This window comes from Leptonychotes weddellii, chromosome 4 (assembly GCF_054177405.1).
Source record: "Leptonychotes weddellii isolate Sample4059 chromosome 4, ASM5417740v2, whole genome shotgun sequence".
NCBI lineage: Eukaryota > Metazoa > Chordata > Mammalia > Carnivora > Phocidae > Leptonychotes > Leptonychotes weddellii.
In genome coordinates, this window is record NC_138372.1 from 102,770,498 (window position 1) to 102,795,514 (window position 25,017).

Here is a 25,017-nt window from a genome sequence, read left to right on the forward strand (position 1 = left end):
GAACAAGGAGCACAGGAGCCTTGGGGTCCATGATGGGGATGAGGTATTGCTGGCCATGTTATTGGGGTGCCATTTCTTCTGCTCAGATCCATTCCTCCTCCCCCACCCCAGCAGTGGGCCATGACCTCCAGAGGCTGTCTCATACTAGAATAGCCAGAGAATCAGGAGGAACTAGGGACTCAAACCACAGCTATTTACCATCTAAAATGGAAATATTTCAGTGTTTAAAAAATGGCCATGGCTCTACCAATGTCTACCAGTTCAATATCAAACACCCCCCCACCCCCCGCAACACACAAAAGGTGAGGTGTGTGTATTCCTTGAAGGCTGCAGAGGAAATCTTGTTACTGTTTTTTTTTTTTTAAAGCATTGGTAAAAACCGGGCACCTGAGTGGCTCAGTCAGTTAAGTGTCCTGTCTGATTCTTGATTTCAGCTCAGGTCATGATTTCAGGGTTGTGAGATCAGGCCCCACATCAGGCTCTGCACTGGGTGTGGAGCCTGCTAAAGATTCTCTCCTTCTCCTTCTGCCCTCCCCCGTTAAAAAAAAAAATTGGTAAAAATATCCAGTTAAGGTAAGATTTTGGAGGTCTTCCTAGCCTATGACATACTTATAAATCTGTTACATTTGTTCACTTGCCTCCTAAAATCGAAGCTCAAACATTTTGTAGCGTTCTTTAGTTTCCTAGTATTTCTGTTAGAAATTCCAAGCTTGTTCTTGGAAAAATGAAGCATTGGAAAAGTTATTGTTAAAAGACTTGAAATTTTAAAGAGCCTTTCCATGAACCCAGGGGCTCCTGAATCCTGTGTAAATCCTATACAAATGTGCACTATTCTTGCCAAAGGTGAATTTCCTGATAATTGTAACAAGATCAGCAAAGAAAGCAAAGAGAGAAGGACTAATATTTTTTATTATTTCTTGTGCAGCAAAGGCTGGACTAGCCCTTATATTTGTAATGACATCCCTTAACCCTTAAGCTCATACAGCAAAACAAATAATAAGGTAAGAAAACAACAATAGCATGTCTTAATCCCAAACTGTTCCGTGTAAATGAACTAATCAATCACTCCTTTTATGTAGTTACTAAAAGATTGGCCAGGGTTGAAGAGTTTCTATTCTAGATTTAATACTTTTATCCATTAGGCACAGTCCAGATCAGTCCTATTCTAGCTTTTCTTTGGGATTGGCCCCTTGGCTGTGGTCTCCCCCAAACACTGTCAGGGGACATTGAGGTCAGATAGGGCTCCTCCTGTGGAGCCCATGTATCCACTCGTTTTGTGTATACCAGACCCATGTAATTAACTGAGGATTGGAGGACCCTGAGGCTATCACTTAATGGTATTTACCACTTAAACAACATTGATGTTTAACTTTTACTTTGGTACTTTTGTAGAGAAGAGCCTTCACAGAACTTTCATTATTTGTATTTTGCTTCTGCTATTTCCATTGTAGTGTTCTCTTTAAAATTTGTTTAGTGACTCATTGATGTGGTTGTCTGACTTAGATTTTTTGCTCTTAAGATACTGTGTTAATGCATAAAAATCAGGCATATTTTATTTTTCATTTTCACTGTATCTGAACAGAAATCATTAGGCTGGAACGACATTACTCTTGAAAACAGAATGGTAATAATTATCTTAGCTTTTCTCCTTTATTTAGCCTCCTTTATTTAGTTAGCCTCTCCATATATTTAGAGGCTATGGTAAGGAATGTTTACAATTTCCAAAAGGATTTAAGATGCATTCAAAGGTAAATGGTAATGCATGCTTATATTATTATACCTTAAAAACCTCATAGTGCCTCAGTCCAGGTAGCTACTCAACAAATGTTCATTGTATAGATTGAATTGAATAAAAGCATTAATGATTCCAATGTATCTGCCACTGTATATTTAAAAACATTTCTTATAGGCAAACATACCTATGTTTAAATCAAGTGATGCTGATCCTATAACAAATGTCTCTGTTACTATGAAATTATTATGCTGTAGGAGTAAATCACTTTAATAGATGTTGATGTAGTAAAGATTCAAGTTAGCAACAAACATTATGCAGTTCACTAGGGACAATTGTGAAGTTGTTAATTTAAAGAAGAAAAACAAGCCTCAAAACATGGATGGAACTCATCACTAAGAATCAATGTAAAGGAAAAAGAGATGTAAGAATTGTTGGAAAAACAAGCTAAAAAGTGATCAGGGTACCAAGGAAAGATATACACACATTGACATACCCCACAGTAGCAGGATTCTTGTTCATAGGTAAGAGTTTAGTTTGCAGAAACTAGGAAAGATACTCCCATTACAAATTTATTTAATTTTCCTCTTTCCTACACATGTACATAACTAAAAAGTTCAAGGTAATTCATATTTTTAAGAAGTTGTATAGATAGGCTTGGTACGCAAGGCTAGACCAGTGGGCTGAAAAGTATAAAATTCAGTAAAAGACTTACTTAGGTTTAAGTAAATAATGATAAATCATGCTTTTAGTGAGCCTGTGCCCCTGGACTGTGAACTTCACAAGTACTTGAGATCGTGACCTAAGCCCCAGGCAGACGCTTGACCAACTGAGCCACCCAGGCTCCCCTGGTATTTGTTCTTGATATGTAGGAAGACACACACAGTACATGACCCTTTTACATCTAGAACCCACATATTTTCTTTTATTTCCCATCTCCATTTCATTTGGGTTAGGGATAAAAAAGAGATTTTTTTTTTTTTTTAGTTTTTAAAGTTTTAATTTTCATTCCAGTTAGTTAACATAGTTATATTAGTTGTAGGTGTACAATATAGTGATTCAATAATTCCATGCATCACCTGGTGCTGTTCATGAAAAGTGTATGACTTAATCCCCATCACCTATTTAACCCATCCCCCCCCCCCGCCCCTCTGGTAACCCTGTCTATTCTTTCTAATTAAGAATCTAAAACAGATGTTTAAATGAAAGAAGAAAAGAGGGAATAAAGGAATCTCTAAAGGTTTATTGTTTTGAAATTTAGTTATATTAAATTTTATTTTCATTCTTTTCACTAATTGTATTTAATGGAGAGTTACAAAAGGGATATTATTCCTCAGGTGTTTACAGTTTATTGGAGGGAATGAATATGTACAATCAGTGATCTAGATTACAATCACAGAATAGTAATCCAATTCAAGTTATAGTTTATATGACAGCTCAGGAGAGGCAGATTGATTTGAGCAGGGTAGGTGAGTCAGGAGAAATTTCTTGTATAGGAGAGGAAAAATATCTTTTTCCAAAACCTTTCTAAGTTCTCAATTGGGACCCCTATAACAGAGGACAGACCAATGAGAAAAGCATACATATTTATTTAATATAAGTTGTACATGGCACAGGATCCTTTTTAAGGAAATGAAGACTGGAAGTACTCCAGGTTGTTAAACCAGGATGTCTCAATGCTAGTTTTGATGAAGATTGGAGAGTTGTAGAAAAATGAGATAAGACCAAATAGGGTATGAGCTAAGTGTAGTAAATTGGAGGAAACAGCAAGGCCTATTTATTCAAGTTCCTCTCAGCATCCCTCTGTCTTTGGAGATAAGGATGCTCTTTTCCCAGTGGTATAAGGAAGGCACCTCTCACATTAGAATTTTATGACCTGCTTCAGGGGAAGGTCAGAAAAATCCTTCCTGCCCCTGCCATTTTACAGATTCTTTCAGCTTGAAATTTCAGTATTCTAATGTGCCATATTTTGGGGTAGTGTGTCTTGAACCCAATCCCCTGGAATGGTGAATTTACAGGAAATAATCCCATTTTTCAATATCAAAAAAGAGAGGGAAAGACATGAACAAATTATAAGGTTAGAAATTGGTAAAAAAGAGAACTTTTTTTTGAAGAATTAACAAACATTTATTGAGTTCCTACTGAAAGGCAGAAAATGTATCCATTGCTAATGCTACAGTAGATATAATAAGACATGCCCCTGCCCTCAGAGAACTTGCAATCTAGAAGGGGAAAGAAGAATGTAAACAGATAATAACACCACAGTGTGAAAGTGCATTAATGGAGGTTAAGTATCAAGTTCCATGTTGAAAAGGAAAGAGATATGTTTGGGAAAGGGTTTTCGGTTGGGTGAGTCATGGGTAGTTGCTTGAGATCTTTAATGTAAAACACCATCCATTTTTAATAGGATATTTATTTTAAGTTTGGGGAGATGGTGGGCTGGTAATAATATTGAAGTTCATAAATCTGGCCTCTATATAAAAGAGGGGCTAGTTTATGGAGAACCGAAAGTCTACAAGAATAACAATGAGAAATATGAAATATTTCTAATATCGAAACATATGAAATAGTTTGATTCAAAAGCCCACAGTTTGCCCTAAAGTACACTAATAGTTCTGGCATGTTCCAGTATGCTTAGTTCAGTTGATTGATTTTTTTTTCAGCCAAAATAATGCTTTTATATATCTTGGTTTCTGTCCAGTTCTAAGATTAGTTCTTTATAGCTCAATAATAAGGCAGGGTTTCTTTTTTTTTTCCTTTCTCTTTCCTTTCTCCTTGGATGGTACCTGGGTGCAAAGCTTTAGAAAAAAAAGTCATGAAGAAGGGCCACTAGACATACATTCTTATTCAGTCCCACACTACTCTCTGCAGTGTGGCTGATTTGGCTTATCCTTGGACATCTCAATATTATATAATTTCATATGAGGCTCATATTGTAGTCTGAACATTTTGGGCAATATCATGGGGCTTGAGATACTATCTGGTTTGGTCTCAAGATTTCCAACCCTTTACCAACTTGTACCAAGTTCAGCCTTCTTCCAGGTCACTAGTCTTCTCAGTACTTGAACCTGCCATTGGGGTATGAGGTAACTTTTGGATCCCCTGATGTCTCCATGTGAGCTGTGGATAAGATAAGCTGTATCAGTGTCTTCTAAGATTCCTCCCTCAGACATTTCTAATTCACCTTCTGGATGGCGCCATGTTTCTCTGGTACTGAATACTGGATGCTCTAAGGGAAATTTGTAAAATTTCCTGGGATAGTCTCTCCATTCTTGAGATTCTCCCCTAAAGTAAATGAAGATTTTGCTGCCCCTTATTTCTTTGCTATATCAAGAATTAACCCCAAATGGGGTTTGAATAAGGATATCCAGTCTCTCTTTAGCCCATTTTTACCCCAGTCTCCTCTTTCTAGTATCAGATGGGCTTTTCTTTTTCTTGTGGGATAGAAATTTCTACTATGTCATATATGGTATTTACCTTTTCAGTAGCTTCATCATTTAAACTCTATGGTATCCAGTCCTTCAGTCTTGGCTCTAGATATGAAAGTCCAATTTTGGAATTTCTTTTAGCAACTATGTTATCTTTCAATTAAGCTTGGTTTTGCAAACTTCTGATTTCTTATTTGGTATAAATTTCTTAAAATCTTTCTATTTGGAATCTCAAAGTTGAGCAAAAATTTATTTGTTCTGGGCTGGATTCAACTTACCCCTGACACAATGAGCACATTGATCCAGTAGGTAGGAGAGTGTTGTAACAATTATCAATGAAAACATATTGGTTTAAAAATCCACAAATATCCTCACTTCAGTTAGTGGTTGTAGTGATCCAGGCATGACATAGTATGGGTCTGAAGTTTGGGAAGTAACTATGAAACTAAAGTTTGAATGAAATTTGATAGATATTGTTGTGGACTGGTTAGTGGGTCTTAATGGCTGATTGAATACTGATGGTGAAAATAAAATTAAAAAAGCCTCAACAAACAAGGGAAAGAGGAGAATTTTTCTCAATTTAATAAAGAATATCTACAAGAAACTTATAGCTAATATCGTACATAATGGTGAGAAACTGGTTGCTTTTGCCCTTAGGTCAGGAATAAGGCAAGGATATCCACTCTCATCACTCCTATTTAATATTGTGTTGGAAGTCCTGGCTAATTCAATAAGACAAGAAAAGGAAACAGCCTATATACAGATTAGGAAGGAATAAATAAAATTGTCTTTGTTTGCAGATGACATGATTGTTTATGTAAAAAACCCCAAAGAATCAACAAAAAGCTCTAGAACTAATAAGTGATTATAGCAAGCCTGCAGTTTACAAGATTAATATACAAAAATCAAGGGGCACCTGGGTGGCTCAGATGGTTAAGCATCTGCCTTTGGCTTAGGTCATGATCTCCAGGTTCTGGGATCAAACCCCATATCGGGCTCCTTGCTCAGCAAGGAGCCTGCCTCTCCCCCTGCTTGTGCTCTCTCTGTCTCTCTGTCTCTCTCTCAAATGAATAAATACAATCTTTTTTAAAAGAAGTCAATTGATTTCTTAAATACTAGCAATGAACAATTAGAATTTGAAATTAAAAACACAACATCGGTTACATTAGCACCAAAAGAAGAAGAAATGCTTAGGGATAGATCTAACAAAATATATATAAGATCTATGTGTGGAAAAATATAAAACTCTGATGAAAGATATCAGGGAGATTTTATTTTATTTTTATTTTTTATTTTTTAAAAGATTTTATTTATTCACTTGTCAGAGAAAGAGAGAGAGAGAGAGGGCACAAGCAGAGGGAGCAGTAGGCAGAGGGAGAAGCAGGCTCTCCGCTGAGCAAGGAGACTGATGCGGGACTTGATCCCAGGACCCTGGGATCATGACCTGAGCCGAAGGCAGACCTTAACCAACTGAGCCACCCAGGTGTCCCTTGGAGATTTTAAATTAATGGACAAATATTCCATATTCATGGATTGGAAGACTGAATGTTGTTTGTCCTTCCCAGCTTGGTCTATAGATTCAGCACAAGCTCAATCAAAATATCAGCAAGCTATTTTATGGGTATCAACAAACTGATTCTAAAGTTTATATGGCAAGGCAAAAGACCCAGAATAGCCAACAAAATACTGAAGAAGAACAAGGCTGGAGGACTGATACTACCCAACTTCAAGACTTAATGTAAAGCTGCAATTCTCAAGACAGTGTGGTATTGGTTGAAGAATAGACAGATCAATGGAACAGAATATAGAGCTCAGCAATAGACCCACATAAATACAGTAAATTTATCTTTGATAAAAGAACAAAGGCATTTCAATGTAGAAAGGACAGGCTTTTCAATAAATGGTGCTGGAACAATTGGATGTCCATATGAAAAAAAATCTAGACACAGACCTTATACCTTTCACAAAATTGAACCTTCACATGAATGTTTATAGCAGTTTTATTCATAATCACCAACTGGAAGCAGCCAAGATGTCCTTCAGTAGTTAAATAGATAAACTGTGGTACATCTGTATAATGGCTACTATTCAGTAATAAAAATAAATGAACTATCCAGCCATGAAAAGACACTGAGAAAACTTATGTACATATTGCTAAGTTTAAGATGTCAGTATGAAAAGGGTACATATTATATGATTCTAATTATATGACATTTTGGAAAATGTAAAGCTATAAAGACAGTAAAATGATCAGTGGTTGTGAGAGGTTTGAGGGGTGGGTGGAAGAGTTGAATAAGTAAAGCATAGGCAGTCTTTAAGGCAATAAAATTATTGTGTATGCTACTATAATGGTAGATACATTATACATTTGTCAAAACCCATAGAACTGTACAGCACAATGAGTGAGCTTTATTGTGTGCAAATTAAAAAAAAATTATTTAAGGGGTTTGGGAATCCCAGAAAAGAATGAAGACTATGACAAAAAAATCTAACTGTGTTAAAAATATGAAACAACCTTTATGAAAGTGATAGGAGGAAAAAGTACTGACCTAAGAATCTTTGGAAATGAGTGGAGTAGATAAGACTAAAAGGAAATGGGAACTGCACATAAATACTGTACTCTAGTTGATAAAGTTGCTCCCCATGGGAGTTCGGTTAACAGCCTAATACTACTATAAATGTAAATTGGAATGGAACAGTTACATAAATGGATGGCAGATTATGGGAACCAAATTTCTCATTGTTGGAGTGGGAGTTTACAGATAAGCAAGGGGAGGAAGCTAGAAAGATACACTTGTAATCCATTAGAATTGGAGATATCAGTATGAGCTCATGTTTAGCTTAATATAAATGTGAATGACTGCATATAGAAATATTTACAAATATATGCATATACATGAATTAGTATAAACATATATTTTTTTGCTCTGCTAGATGAGAGGGCCTAGAAACAACACCCCAGTAGCAACAAGAAGATCTAGTGCTCAGGTCTTGGTCTCTAAAAACATTCTCTAATAAAGGGATCCAGGCTCCTTAGAAAAATGGCTGATTCTAGGACTGGGGCAGAAAATATACAAAATGAACCTCTGGCATCTTGTAGTTCCAGAAAGTAAGAAAGTATTCAAAACAGCCAACACACACACATACACACACACACACAGACATTCACTTATGAGACACTTCACCTATGAAGAACTGAAAGTTCTCAATGGCCAAACCTGGAACAATTTGAACAACAGAATAAAATAGTATGGGATTATAACCCAAAGTATAAAATACATATTCACGAGCCCATAATAACCTACATAAATGATTGAATAAATAAATAAATGGGGGAAAAGAGATGAATTTCCTATGTAGAATTCCAGATAAATTATGTAAAATACTCCGCCCTCAAGGAGGTGAAGCATAACTCCTGCCTGTAAGTATGGGTGGCACATAGTGTCTTCATCCCAGAATATAGTATGGAAAGGGGGACAGGTAAAAATAGTGACTTTGCAGTAGAAAAACCTGACGTACACTACGTTAACCATGTGATCGAGGTCAACATCAAGAGTGTTAAGTCATGTTGGAAGCATGAACCCTTGACGTGATGTGATGAAAATGGCACCTTTTCATATGGTCTTCCTCCCAAAATATTGCATACCTCTAATGTAATCATGAGGAAGACATCAGACATATTCCAATAGTGAGGCATCCTACAAAATACCTGACGAGTACTCCTCAAACCTGTCAAGGTCATCAAAACAAGGAAAATATAAGAAACTCCCATGACCAAGAGGAGCCTGGAGACATGGTGACTAAATATAATGTATCCTGGATGGAATTCTGGACAGAAAAATGGTATTAGTTAAAAATTAAGGAAATATCAATAAAGTATTAGTTAATAATGTATCAACATTGGTTCATTAATTGTATAATATGTATAAAATGTATAATAATGCAATATTTTAATAGGAAAAAGTAGGTGCAGATATATGGGGAACTCTACTGTCTTCTCAATTTTTCTGTAAATCTAAAACTGATGTAAAATATAAATTCTATTCTAAGAAATAATAATTAAAGGGAGCTCCAGAGGTGCATATTTGAAGAACAGGCAAGAATTAAGATTCTGCTAATCATTGCTAGAAAACCACAAAGGGTTATGTAACTGATTGGGTAGATAAGGAGTATCAGAGGGCCATTAAAGGGGCATTAAAGAAATTATCTGAAAATAATTTAAGATCTGTCTCTATCACTCCTCTAGTTAAAATCCTTCAGTGGATCCCATGGTCTAAGATAAGGCTAGACTTTCTATGTTGCATACAAACTGATCCTACCTTTCTGGATTTACCTTCCTCTCTCTGTTGCTCAAGAACATCAAGAAGCTTGTTCATATACATACCATACTGCTTATTGCCTCTTGGCCTTTGTTCATACTGCCCTGTGCCTGAAATTCCCTACCTCCCACCCCTCACTTTCCTCTACTTAGCTTAGTTCTTATTTAGCACTAACTCAGCTTCACCTCTTCCAGAAAGCCCTTCCTGATTCTCCTGAGCTTAGTTCCTTTTTTTCTCTTCAAACCCAAGGAGTCCATCTTTATCCCATTATTATTAGTAGTAGTAGTATGTATGGTTATGTGCTCTACTTGGCTATGAACAAATCAAAGCCAGAGCTTTACTGTACCCATAACAAGAACAGAAGAGTCATATTTATATTGTGAGAGAGAAACAGACAACAGACACTTGGTTCTCACCTAAAAGAAGCTCACAGTTGAGGGTAGAGATCAAAATATAATTATCTTTTACAAATAAAAAAATAGTTGCTTTGAAAGTTTTAATTAATTTTCACAAACTTATTTTTTAGACCTTCTAAATCTTATAAGAAAACTTTTTTAAAGCACTAAAAGGTGAAAAAGGTGAATTATTTTCTAATATTAGAAGATATATGTCTTTAAAAAGGAGAGAGATGATTTTCATGATCTGAAGGGTATGTAGGATTATGCCTAGGCACTTAATTCTTGAATGTTTTGTTACACAGTCTTTGAGTAATTTATGTGAAGTCTATTTACTGGTAAAAATTCAATTCAGAGGGGTGCCTCAGTGGCTTAGTCGGTTAAGCATCTGCCTTCAGCTTAGGTCATGATCTCAGGGTCCTGGGATGAGCCCTGCATGTTTGGCTCCCTGCTCAGCAGGAAGTCAGCTTCTCCCTCTTCCCCTGCCCACCCCACCACTTGTGCACATTCTCTCTCTCAAATAAATAAATAAAATCTAAAAAAATTTCAATTCAGAAAATGTGGAATAGCACAGAAAATTGGTTTATGTTTAAATGTAAATGGACTTACGGTGAAAATTACCCTCTTTTTCATTACCTTGGAGTATTTTTCAAAAGGAAAATTTCACATTTTAGTATTCTCTTTTCACCTATAGAGGTTAGTAACTCTGAAATGAAATACAGAGCATACACTGCACTCTCCTTAGTTGAAGCTCCTCTGTTACTCAGAGCCTTTTGTCCAAGGCATACACCCTTGCCTCAGCCAAACACCTGGTCTCTGTTCCTGGATCTTATGGAACAGCACGAAACACCTAATGCAATATATGTAAAAAGGTTCTGTATTCGTCATGAGGATTTGAAAATGAAGCAAAATTATATTCTTGTGAAGTGACTGGTTTTAAATTCTGCCCTTTGGTGTTTGCTTATATTTATGCAATCATATTATATTGATCACAGGGCACAGGAGATACTGACTGTCATTTTAAAATTAAGAAGAACTTGGAAAATGCATCTGTAAGCCTGGAATCCGTGAAAAGCCCAGGATTGTTTGTTGGACTTCAGCCAGATGGACAGGCAAAACCAGTTATTTATACTAAGAATGGGAATGTTTTCTTCTATCCACAGGTCATCAAATGTACGTTTACTTTGAGATACTTCCATTTTGGTTTGCTTTGTGATACTTTTGTGTCTGATAATTTCATCACATTTTTACTAAGCATATCTCTGCTATTAGCCTTTGTTGTTGTTGTTATTTTAGAAGCAGTGAAAAAGATTTTGAAGATAATTTATCCCAAATTTTCAGATGTTTATGTTAGATATAGAGTTTTTACTATATTAAGCTCCTTTATAGTTTTAAAATTTGTTTGTGCATTGTATATGTGTGTGTTCATGTGTGCATTTTGTTATTTAATGATATCTCCATATACATTGTGAGGGGATGGGACTATTAGAAATATTCTCAGTTTCATTGCTATTAATTTTTAATGTTCACAGTATAAAATGAGATAGAAAAAAGATCATTTTAAATGAGATTTGAATTTAAAATAGGATTTGGAAAAAAGTATAAGGATAGGACAGAAATGTGAATATTTTGAAACTATTTTCTCTCATATCTAAGATCAGATTCTCTAGCCAATTTTAGTGAGGGTCTGTAGACTAAACAATTTAAGCTTAGAATGTATTTGCTTGAACACAAAGATTAATGAGGTAACTCCACTGTGTTCTTAAATTATCTGCAAATTTAGTTTGCTATCTAATTTTTGCCTGATGTAGTCCCATGGACTTTGGCTTAATCAAAATCTAGATGACTTTCTTAGTCAGTCTTACTCTTATTTAACTTCTCTTTGCTTATCAAAATCTACCTGTACTTTATATATATTACACTATATGTATCTATATATATATGGAATCCTACTGAAGATAGTTTAAATAAGAGCTTGATTTAACATGGTGATATATCTGGCCCTGTTCTTTGTGCTATCTGCCTCTATTCCTTCTCAGCCGTTAGGTGCTATATTTAAAATTTTGCAAATTGTTGGATTAATACACCTTAACTTACTGCCATCCATACCACCACTCCCTCTACCCTCTGTTTTTCCACAGAGTGGCACGCCTACTCGGCAAACCTACTCGGCAAAGTGGGTATGCCATCTGTCTCTGGCGCACAGCAGGGAAACAGACGACTTAAGAGCAGGAAGATACAGGGTGGAGTAGAAGAAAAAGCCATGAGAAATAGCTATCAGGGGGCAAAAACCATGCTGGAAAACACAGGAAGAAAGGAGAACTAATGCAAAGGAAGGAGCAGTGAAGAAAAGATGAGAAAGCAGAGATAGCAATAATTAGAAAAAAAGATGAGTAGAAGAAAAAATAATTTGTGGCAATACATAAGAGAGAAATAACAAAAGGCCAGGTTTGTCAACCTCAGATATTGGTACCAATAGAAAAGAAGTCATTCTTTTTTTTTTTTACAGGCGTTAAAATGTAGTTCTGTTACTAGAGCATGGATGATTTGAGTTTTCTTCTCTATTTACCAGCTGTATGATCTTAGTTAAGCCAACTAACATCAGAGAGCTTTGGTTTCTGTGTCTTTGTAACCGGGGTAACAGTAATACCTGCCCTATCTCCCCAGCAGAGCTGGTGGAGATCAAGCAAGTAAATGTATATGAAAGTTCTTGTTTCAGTAATAATACCTAACAATTGTAGGCAGTTATTTTAAGCCAGACACTGAGAAACATGGGTTCTATCATTTAATCTCCCTTTGGAAAATAGATAAATTACTTCTTAACTTTTATTATTTGATAGTATGTTTAAAAAAAGAATTGAATATCCCCAGTGATTGTGAATTAACTTTAAAAGCATATAGCTAGTAGGGCTGAGACTAAGTCTTCTAATGCTAGATTGATAGATGTCTCTAATCTGTTCATATAATTTCTTTTTCCCCTTTATCATTTTTATTAAATAAATGCATGAAATTGTGGAAAATTCTGAAAATATACTCATGTGGAAATCTGTCTAGAGATAAAAACTATTTACATTTTGATGTACATTTTTTCATGACTTTTTTCTATGGAAGTGTGTGTTGTATATATTTATCTATGTTCTTCTCTAGGTATACTAAAATTATATGTATATATTTTAATTTTAATTTTATTTATTTATTTGAGAGAGAGAGAGAGAGAGAGCGCAAGCAGAGGGAGCAGCAGAGTGAGAGGGAGAAGCAGGCTCCCCAGTGAGCAAGAAGCCTGATGTGAGGCAGACGCTTAACTGACTGAGCCACTCAGGCGCCCCTAAGAGCATTATTTTTAACAAAATATAGGGCTTCAGTCCTATATATAAGAAACAATTTTATATGCTTTTTTACTTAAAAAAAGACAAATGATTTTCTTCAATACTCATAGATTTACACCATATTTTCAAGTGAATTTTATTAATGCATTTACCACAAATTATTTAACCAATCCCTTAATGTTGGCTATTTTATTGTGTTTTTTTGGGGGGATGATCATTCATGTACATACATATTTTTACACTGAACTGAAATTTTGTCCTAGCATAAATTACCAGAAGTGAAAGTGTTCCCTTAATTTCAATTAAATCTGAATGTCCCATAGTGACTCTAGCAGTCTCAGAAATGAGAAGTATATTTTGGCACTAGTTATTAATCCTGTGAGGAATTGCCTAGAGGCTCCTATTTGTCCTGGCTACATAGAGGTTCCTCTTGGCCTGACCTTGGGCTTTCATTTATCAATCTGAGATCTTATAAGTTGTCCTTATTAGATGCAAATTCCTGTGATCACCAAGCTGTTCCTATCTGGATTAACCCAGGAGGATAATCATGGAATTTTGTCTGTTAGGTTATGGAAGTTCCAAGTGAGTACTAGACATTCATTGCAAGTATCTCTTTCATTTAAAAAATGAATGGAGGGCGCCTGGGTGGCTCAGTTGGTTAAGCGACTGCCTTCGGCTCAGGTCATGATCCTGGAGTCCCTGGATCGAGTCCCGCATCGGGCTCCCTGCTCGGCAGGGAGTCTGCTTCTCCCTCTGACCCTCCCCCCTCTCATGTGCTCTCTCTCATTCTCTCTCTCTCAAATAAATAAATAAAATCTTTAAAAAATGAATGGAAAGATTTTCAAACATACTGTAAAGCTGTAGACCTCAGCTCTATAAAGATTGCTACCCCTGAAGGGCTTATTCCAAAGGATTACAGACTTTCAAATTAAAAGGAAACTTAAAATTCTTAGCTCCATACCTTCTCACTGATTATTTTCAATCTGTAAAAATGACTACAACACCACTTTGCATTGATGTGATGTTTTAGCACAGTATGTTATATATGGCTCATTATGTATCTTGTCATTGTATGAGAATTCAAGAGCCCGGATAGAGACATGGACAAGTGAGGGGTAAGATTCTGTCTCTCATGGATTCAGTAGGAAGAAGCAATTAATAGAATTAAAGACAGAGAACCCATTTTGTAGGAAGTGGTATTAATATACATGAAGACACTTGTTGATATGGCCTTCAAGCAAGAATCCTTGGAACATTATTACAAGTCAGCTGATCTTTTGTGGCTATGGCTGACATATTCAGGGTTCAGGTTATCTTGAGGTAGTGTATTCTATATGTAACCTGTTAGTATTCTCAGAATCTTGGAAAAAGTTGACACAGAAAGTTTGCCTAGTAGTTTTCTCTCTCTCTGCTGTTGTAGACACCCAGATTGACCAAGAAGTTCTCATTGATACAGGGAATCTCATCACCAGTATCATAAATGCCAACATTTGTACAGAAGTAGACTGTTCCAAGAAATGTTAACCTAAAGATATTATTGCTAAATATACTGAGGCAACTTCCTATTTTAATGCTGGAGATATTGCTTTGGAAATTTTATTGAAACATCACGAATCCTAGGAATTCTGAGGAAAGGTATGGAAGCACAATAAAAAAAACATTTATTCAAAATACACTTTCTAGTAATACTTCCCCATTTTCACAAGACACGTACCACGATGTTAAAGAAATTCTGTATACACCACTTGCTCTGGACTTTAATGAAAAGTGTAGCTGCAGAATTGGTTGCAACAACTCCTTTATGGGATTTATTTTGACTCTAGTTAATCATTAGGCTGTGCACATTTCAACAAAAGAAAGCACAAAGAATGGTTGCTGTACAAAGGCTCATGTTTGCTGTATTGATATGCACCATTGAAAATTCTGTTTTGTGTGGCTATTTGTCTTTACTTTTACCCACATTTTCTCTTACTTTTAAGGGTAGTACTGAATTTCCTGCCAGATCAGGTAAACAAAGGTGTAACAAAAGATTTAGAGAACAGTGTGAGATAATAGAAAATATATTGATATCTGCCACCCACCCCCTACTCTGGTTCCTGCACAGAACTCCTAAAACCCTTGTAAATTTCTAAGCGATAAGAGCATGACAAACATCTTTTGTTCTAGTGAGGTGCCTCTGGGTGGGCCCCTGGAAGACCAAGCCATGATTCAAAGCTTGGTATTTTTAACTCTATCCCTCCATCCTTCACAGACAGGAGAAAAGCTGAGCATGGAGTTAAAAATTGATCATGCCTGTGAGTAAGCCTCCATAAAATCCCAATAGTATGGGGTTTGAGGAGCTTCCAGATCAGTGAACACATTTACATACTGGAAGGGTGAGGTACCCCAACTCAATGGGGACAGAAGTGCCTGCACTCAGGGCTCTCCTAGACCTTGCCTTGTGTATCTTTTCATCTGACTATTATTGATATGCTTTGTCATATCCTTTAGTAAATAGGCAAACATAAGTATTTCCTCGAGTTCTGTGAGCTGCTCCAGCAAATTAACTGAACTTGAGGAGGGGTTGTAGGAATCTTCGATTTACTGCTGATTGGTCAGAAGCACAGTTAACAACCTGGATTTGGGATTAGCATCTGAAGAGAGGGATGGTCTTGTGGAACTGAGTCCTTAATCTGTGAGAACTGATGGTATCTCCAGGTAGATAGTGTCAGAATTGAATTAAATTGTAGGACACCCAGCCGGTGTTGCAGAGCTGTTTGGTATGGCAAAAGCTCCTACACATTTGGCGATCAGAAGGGTCAGAAGTGAAGTATTCTGTGTGAAAGCAAAGGAAACACAGGAAGAAAGAAAGAATAGGTTTTTCTAACTCAAACACATAAAAATTTCTTGCTAAAGTAGGGCTTGTCTTTGAGCTATCTGAACTTGCTGACACTCTCCTTCCAAACCTTTCCATTTAAAGTATGTGAAACTCTTGAACCAGATATTAAGCAGAAAACTAACAGATTATTGGGTCCTGTTATTTCTCATAACAGCGAAAAATAAGTCACCAAAATGGATTTTCAGTAAGTTTGGAGTTCTTAGGATCTTGTATGATGTCTATGAGAACTTAACATCTTATAGGATATTCAGTTGAGAGAATATAACTCAAACCCTTTTGAAGTTTGTCTGTAAACATTGGCCTTCTGATGACTAGCATGGACTTTAAATGCTCCTGAGGCCCCTCCTGTTTACTGAGTTACAAGCTATCTTGTGGTATTTGTTGAAACTTTCCTGATCATTGAGTACTAAACAGTAATGTTGGGTCCTGTTATATCCCCGGGATGCAGTGCAGTGCCTGGCTCAGAGTAGGTTTTTGAACAATGAATGATGTAGCATAAAATGAGTGAGAGTTCATGTTAGGAATGTTTGGGTTTTATTTTCATGTGCTAGCAGTATGTCCCTAATTAAGTTAATTAACATCTTGAACCTCTGTTTTGTCATCTGTAAATGAGAATAAAATAATAAAAGCATTGCATTACAGTAAGAACTTTTAATGTGAATATGTGAACCTTTTGAAATTGAGTAAACATATTTTGAGTAAATAAATTGTGGGCAAATATACATAAGTGTGCAGCTGAAGTGGGAAGAAGCTCATGACCTTTAGTTTTCAAAGGGAACAATGACTCAGAAAGTGTTAAGGAATTATCTTAGAGAGTTTTGTGAAGAGCAGCAGAATGTTTACTTAAAAGTTATAGTAGTTCCCCAAATCACTTCATTGTTTTTAGAATCTTGTCTAACCAGACTATGCACACACACACACACACACAAACACACACACACACACATACATATATGTAAATATATGTAGGTATGATAGGTTGAGCCTGCCCTATACCAAGAACAACAAAAAATATCCCCTTTAAACTGTTGAGAGTTTTCAGTTGTTTGTATTTCAATACAGATATAGAGCAGCCTGGCTCTGTAGGTTTTTTTTTTTAATTAATTTTTTTTATTATTATGTTATGTTAATCACCATACATTACATCATTAGTTTTTGATGTAGTGTTCCATGATTCATTGTTTGCATATAACACCCTGTCCTGCATGCAGTACATGCCCTCTTTAATACCCATCACCATGTTTTTGTTTTGTTTTGTTTTAAACAGCATTAACTTTTCTTCATAGTTTTCAGGAAGGTAGAGTTGAAATTGCCAGGCACCCTTAGCAATAAAGGGACTTGGATAGGGGAAGAGATCATTGTAGGAAGAGCATAGTAAGGTTGCATTTCAGGAGACTTCAGTAGAGACCTTTCTGTGGGGAAGTTACCTGTTGTCCCCAAGCATGTACCCCTGAATCATGGCTCTGGCCTTAAACACACCTGCACTTGATATAAGTATATATATACACTGGTTGGTCTGGCAAGGCTCACAATCACATGGAGGTCACTGCTCTGCCCTGCCCGTGATAACCCAATCTTGTTGACTGGGTTCACCCACCAAACAGCTAGAGGCTTGAAAGTACAGCAGGGTAGAGAGGTAAGGTTATTTGACTCATAGGCTGAGACTAGACTACCCATTATCCACATCCTGCTTAGGCCTCTAGCTGGTGTGCTTTGACAGCACTTGTATCAAATGTCCATTCTCTATAAAATGAGAATGAAGGATGTCTTAAATCAGTGCTGGTGCGTGAATTACATGAGTTAATATATATAAAATGCTTATAATAGTGTCTGATACTCAGTAAGTGCTATACACGTATTTGTGGCTATGATTATTAAAGAAGGGAAGAGTTCCTCATGGTGAATTTTTTTAAGACTTTTTTTTTTAAAGAACAGTTTGAGGTTCACAGAAAAATTGAGGGGAAGGTATAGAGATTTCCCATATATCTTCTGCCCCACAAGTGCATAAACTTGCCCATCAAAATTCCCCACCAGATGGTACATTTATTACAATTGATGAACCTACATTGACATATCATAATTATTCAGAGTTTGTAGTTAACATTTTGGTTCACTCTTAGTATTGCACATTCTGTGGGTTTGGACAAAGGTGTAATGTCATATATCCATCAGTATGGTATCCAAAGAATATTTTAATTGACCTAAAAATCCTTACATTAATTGATTTTTGAATGTTGAGCCAGCCTCACATATCTGAGATAAATCCCACTTGGTCTTATTATATTAATCTTTTTATAGACCGTTGGATTCAACTTGCTAATATTTTGTTGAGGATCTTTGCATCTATGTTCATCAGAAGTATTGGTCTATAGCTTTTTTTCTTGTGATGTCTTTGTCTGGTTTTTGGTATTAGGACAATATTGACCTCATAGAATGAGTTAGGAAGTATTCCCTCTTTTTCTAACCTCTGAAAGAGATTGTAGAGAATTGGTATAATTTCTCCCTTAAATTTTTGATGTAAAATTCACCAGTGAACCTGTTTGGGCCAGGTGCTTTCTGTTGTAGAAGATTATTTGATATTGATTCAGTTTCCTTAATAGATTTAAGACTATTCATTTTGTCTATTTCTTCTTGTGTGAGTTTTGGCAAATTGTATCTTTCAAGGAATTGGTCCATTTCATCTAGGTTATCAAATTTGAAAGCATAGAGTTGTTGATAGTATTCTTTTATATCCTTTTAATGTCCATAGGATCTGTAGTGATGTCCTCTCTTTCATTTCTAATGTTCATAATTTATGTTTTTTCATTTTTTTTTTCTTAGTTAGCCTGACTAGAGACTTATTAATTTTATTGATCTTTTCAAAGAATCAGATTTTGGTACATTGATTTTTTCTATTGATTTCCTGTTTTCAGTTTCATTAGTTTCTGCTTTAATTCATCATGGTGTATCTTTCATAACTTAAATAGAGTTGCTAGATTCCTGGGGTGATATCTTCTCATTCCCTCTTTTAATCACTTTGGACAAATAATTTAACTTCTCTGTGACTTGGTTTCTTTATCTACAATTTGGTTAAAATTTGGTTTAATTAATAGTGTCTTAAGAATTTATAATAAAGTCATTGTTCCTACTACCATTTAGCTGAATTGTCTTGTGCAGCAAAACCTCTAAACCTCTTTATTCTCTTATTCATGAATCTATATTCACAGTTCTATGAACCCTGTATGCAGGAGAAAGTGTGAGATCTGACTTCATGTGCTTAAACAATCAGTTATTATACTGAGTCCCTGGAGAAGGTTCTCAATGGATTATTTGGAAGCTCTATTCATTCCCATTGTTCCAGATAATAAGTCCACCCTTATAATTACATATAATAACAACACAATGTGCTTATTATTTCAAGAATGTTGGGTCAATATAACTAGTGACTTTCCATTAACTTTAATGCACTGTTTCTTTTTTAGAGCATTTAGGTAACAGTGAACATATCCAAGTTTTATAAGTATCATAACTGAGACTTAAATTATGCTTAAAGTTTGCCTCCTCTTGCTCAAATTCCAGCCCAGTTTTATAGTATTAGCCACCTTCTGTATACAAACCATGAGATTCAGGTATCAGTAACCTGAAAAAAATGCAGAACTGAAGGTATGGTTTAGAAGTTACATTTTTATTATAATAAGAGGAATTTCTTTCAGGTTGAAGTCTTATGGAAGTTTTTATTAAAGTATGTTTAGAAAATTCATTTCCACTTCATACTAGTCTGCTAAGATCATTCAAGTTTCAAAATATAAATGAAATACTGTCATATACCCAATTCCTCAGATCCTGAATATGTACATTATGATCTTATGTAGAAAAGTATGGCAAAAATATATTTCAGATAATAGAATAAATTTTATGGATTTAAATATTTATGCCATACAGCATGGCACATTACTATTGTGTTTTAGCTTATCTTACTTTTTAAATAGCTGGTATTCAATAAACCAACAGTTTTTTTAAAAGTTCACTTTTTGTAGTTATAGCCTTTCTGTCTGGTTGATCTTGATACTACTAAACTTTTAGATATAATGAGACACTATCTGAAGTGAACAAAGTAATCATTCAATTCCAGCTGGACAATTCTGTTTCTTTCACCTTCATCACAGGTTTTATTTTATATTGTGTTTGATAAATCTTCAGATTCCTTTTTAAATTGTGAAAGTGAGACAAAGAGAATACACTGGTAAGAGTTACACCAGTTCAGAGTAGGCTTTGAATCCATTGGATGCCATTTTGTACCTGGATTTTGGACCTCCAGCTGTGACCCACATGGCTCAAAGACCAAGATGGGCAGTGTTCTATATAAAAGGACAGGGACATCTGGGATGACCTTTCCAGAAAATGTCTTCCAGGTCCTAAATTTCCTACTATTAAGACAACTGTTGTGTTTATAAACATATATTGACATTCATTTTTCAGGATGAGGTAGAATCTTGAAAAGCCAGTGTGGGAGGATAGAGAGATAAGAAATGCTTGTTCCCATTTTACAGTCTGCTTAGGCTGACTCTGTTGTGCAGCCCATTCTGCGCTTGTGTATGTTATAGAACTCATCAATATATACCAGAGGTAATTGTTTATGTGTTCTATCTCTGGGCTTTGTCATCAACCTCATCAGTGTCAAAACCATGTGTTGTGCATTGATTTATTGTTATGTTTATGGCAGTGCCTGGGAAAGAGTTTATTTTCTCTCTGTAAATCCTGGATTTCTGTATTATTTGTAAATAATGTAGTCCCTTAATTATGGGTCCCTTAATGGATTATAAGAAAATGGATGCTGAATTATATTAGGAATCTTTTTTATTCTTTCCTCTTTAAGTGTTCATTTATCCTCAGTGGACATATTTCTAGTTATTTCTGATCTTTTTAATATTTTAAAGTTCCTTTATTAGTGTCAATCTCCAGTGTCTAAGTGTTGCATTGTAGATAACCCATATGGAAAAACTTACGTTTTACAGAGTTTGGTGTTTAAAAGATTATTTTTGTCTGAAATTATATAGTTATTGAATAATTATAAGGAGATATATATGACAATATGATCATGGGCAGTTCTTCGGACACCAGTGTTGTATAGTCATTGCCATCACTCTATATGATTAAGTGTTGCTGGTTTCTGTTAACCATACTTATGAGACCATTATGCCTTCTCATGCCAACATGTATTTTATGGGTCATCTCAAATTATTGACTGCAATTATGGTATTAAGAAGTAGCTGCTATTATTTATTATTGTATAAAATCAGACATCTATATAATTTTTTGTTGCTAATGAGGTTTCTAACTATGGCTGAACCCTAAGAATGAAACATAAACAACTTAAACTGTGAAATCCTAAACACAAATAGCACTCATGAGCTATAAAATTAGAATCATTACTAAGGTAGGCTGGAGATGTCTATTCCTGAACAAAATACCAAAACACTTGCTTCTAAGTAAAAAGCAGAAAAATAGCTAATGTTTTCTTCATTTATGTGTATATGTATATTTATTTAATTTTCATATTTCAATAAGGTAACATTAAGTGTTGTTTGAGTGATGTTTTAGTCAGTTTCCCCTTCCAAGAAAGGCGAAGTACCAGATTATCAAAGGAGTTTCTGCTTAGAATCTATAAGAAAAACATCTTGAATAAGTTATTTGATTCATACTGTGGTGTTAAATTATTGCTTGGATTTGCAAAGTAGTGAATATATTTTATAGGGATACCATTCATGCACAGCCTGCTGCTAAGAATAAAAAGTCATTTTCTGCTAACTATGTAATGCAGAGTGAAAAGACTTGACTAGGCATTGAAATGGAGACAATAGCAAAACTTAAACTTGCATAGCTGAACATATGGTGAGTTTTCTGAGAAGAAACAAGTGATTTGGGGAGGATCACATCTTTTAAAATCTTAATTTCAGTTGGCAGAGAAAACCCAATGGGTATGTCAGCAACACCCAGCCAAGAGGAAGAAAAAATCCATGAGTCAAAAAACCAGCAAGAAACACTACCAGAATCTGAGGCCAAGTGTTCCTTACTTTCTTCAGCTGCAAGTAAGCAATGGTCCCCCACCCCCTTCTTTTGGTTTGTCTGCACTGATTCTTTGTGACCACCTCAGGAGGAACATCAAATTATTTTTAAAATATAGAGTATATTATTCCCCCATGAATTTGCTTTTAAGCTGTTACCTTGCTTTTTAATGCTTTGGTTTTATATTGCAAAGAATACATGTATAGGGGTGCCTGGGTGGCTTAGTCGGTTGAGCATCCAACTCTTGATTTCAGCTCAGGTCATGATCTCAGGGTAGTGAGATTGAGCCCTGTGAGGGGCTCTGCACTCAACAGGGAGTCTGCTTGAGATTCTTTCTCTCCATCCCTCCCCCTCCTCGTGCTCACGTGCTTGCTCTCTCTCTTAAATAAAAAAGTAAATCTTAAAAAAAAGAACACATATATATTAAAATGTGTTTATTTCTTTACCTTGAATTCAATGACTCTAGAACAATGACTTGGTAAGAAGAAATTATTAAATTATGACATCATATTTGTTCTATCACATACAAAATATTTTATGAATGTATTTTATAAATAACAGCAAATTCTCACCAAAGTCTAAGTAACAAAAAATAATCTCTGTTTCTCTGATGCAGAAACTAAGGCATGAATAAAGTACTGTAGGCCTCAGAGGTTTGTATTTTTAGTTTCTATCTCTTAATCTGCTTGATCATTTTTGTGTTCTTAAATGTATTACTTTCTGGGAAGTATAATGAATGATATCTAACAAATTCTGTGCATCAGAATCTAATAATCTTTGGGTAAAATGAAATATTGGACCACTGTCTCTGGACCACTTTTGAAAAAAAAAACCCATTTTGAGAGACAGATAAATTATAATGTTACCTTTCAAAAAGTGCTTTTTGAAAATTAGTAATTGGGTATGCTCTCTTTTCTTTCAGATAGTAACAGAAAATAGATGTCTCTTGCTGACAACCTTATGATACTATCACATCAACCAGAGGGAAGAGAAATTAGCCTTTTGATTCTTGCTGCATTGGACCAGGCCCAGTTTTATATTTCCATGGAACAGTGTGACAAATCACACTGCATAAGGAACATGTGCTTAGTTAAAATTTTTCACAGAAGAAAAACTCAATCTTGTGTCAGGAAGTAATGGCACCTAAATCTGGGATGGCCACCTCAAGTAAAATTTGACTTGGTTGAAAATAACATACTAGCTGAAATTCCTAGAAATAGATAGTTTTTTATGAGTAACAAAATGCTGAAGAGGAAATCTTCTATATATCCTATGAATATTTGTCTGTTCTGGTAAAAACATCTTAAAAATGTTACCATTGTTAAATGTTTTTACATTTAAGGTGTACCATATGTTGATTTAATATATTTATATATTGTGCTATGCAATATATATGCAACAGTGCACCTCTATCACATCACATAATTATATTTCTTTTGTAATGGGAATAATTGAGACCTAGTCTCTTAGCAAGTTTGATGTTTATAATACAAAATTGTCACCTATAATCACTCTACTGTACATTAGATCTTTAGGTCTTATTTACCTACTAGTTGCAAGTTTGTACCCTTAAATATCTCTTCTAATCCAACCCCTGACCCTCAAGCCCTTGTAACCACCATTTTGCTTTCTGTTTTTATAAGTTTAGCTTTTTTTAGATTCCACATATAAGTGATATCATATAGTGTTTGTCTGACTTATCTCGCTTAACGTAATTTTCTCAAGGTCCATCCATGTTGTTGCAAATGATGGGATTTCCTTCTTTCTCATGTCTTTCACATCTTCTTTATCTATTCATCTGTTGATGGGCACCTAGATTGTTTCCATATCTTAGGTACTATGAATAATGCTGCAGTAAACATGGAAGTGCATATATTTCTTCAATATCCTGTTTTCATTTCCTTTGGATACATACTGAGAAGTGGAGTGGTTAATAATATGGTAGTCCTATTTTTAATTTTTTGACAAATCTCTGTACTGTTTGCCATAGTGGTGCTAACAATTTAAACATTCCCACCAACAGTGCACGAGGGTTCCCTTTTCTCCATATCCTCGCCAACACTCATCTCTTGTCTTCTTGTTGATAGCTATTCTCACTGGCATGAGGTGATAACTCATTGTCTTGATTTGCACTTTCCTGATGATTAGTGATATTGAGCATCTTTTTATGTAACTGTTGGCCATTTGGGTATCTTTTCTGGAAGAAATGTCTATTTATTCTTCTTTCCCTTTTGTAATCAGATTGTTTTTCTGTTATTGAGTTATATCAGTTCTTTATATGTTTTGGATTTTAACCCCATTTTTTATATCATTGTTAAATTTTTAAGGATTGGAAAGTATAAGTTTTAGAATGAAGCTGGAAAGAAAAATGTTAAAATTAGGCCTCATGTTAAATATAAACCTTTTCAAATCGTTCTTTCATGTAATAAATTATCAAATACAGTGATGGGCAAAATGGACTCGGTCTCTGACTTCTTGAAGTTTACACTCTAGTGAGCCAGATAAATATTAATCACACAAAAATAAAAGGTTAAAAACTGATAAATGAGATGTGGGAAACATTCAGGGCATGCTAGACAAAAATAAAATTTGTTATTAATTCATTATAAAAAGATTTGTAAGTCCTTTGTTTTTTGTTTTAAGTTTTTATTTAAATTCTAGTTAGTTAACATACAGTATAATATCAGGTTCAGGTGTACAATATATTGATTCAACATGTCCATACAAAACCTGGTGCTCATCATAACAAGTGCACTCCTCTGATAAAGGGTTAGTATCCGAAGTATATAAATAACTTATAAAACTCAACACCCCCGGGCGCCTGGGTGGCTCAGTTGGTTGAGCGACTGCCTTTGGCTCAGGTCATGATCCTGGAGTCCCTGGATCGAGTCCCG

General features: G+C 35.3%; 1 protein-coding gene across 1 annotated transcript in view; it reads left to right on the forward strand.

The window, feature by feature from the left end:
- Positions 1-25,017, forward strand: part of RP1 (RP1 axonemal microtubule associated) — a 225,993-nt gene that overhangs the window by 69,401 nt on the left and 131,575 nt on the right. The window contains 2 exon segments of the mRNA XM_081817120.1: positions 10,870-11,047; positions 22,015-22,156. Coding sequence (XP_081673246.1) covers positions 10,870-11,047; positions 22,015-22,156 — 320 coding nt within the window.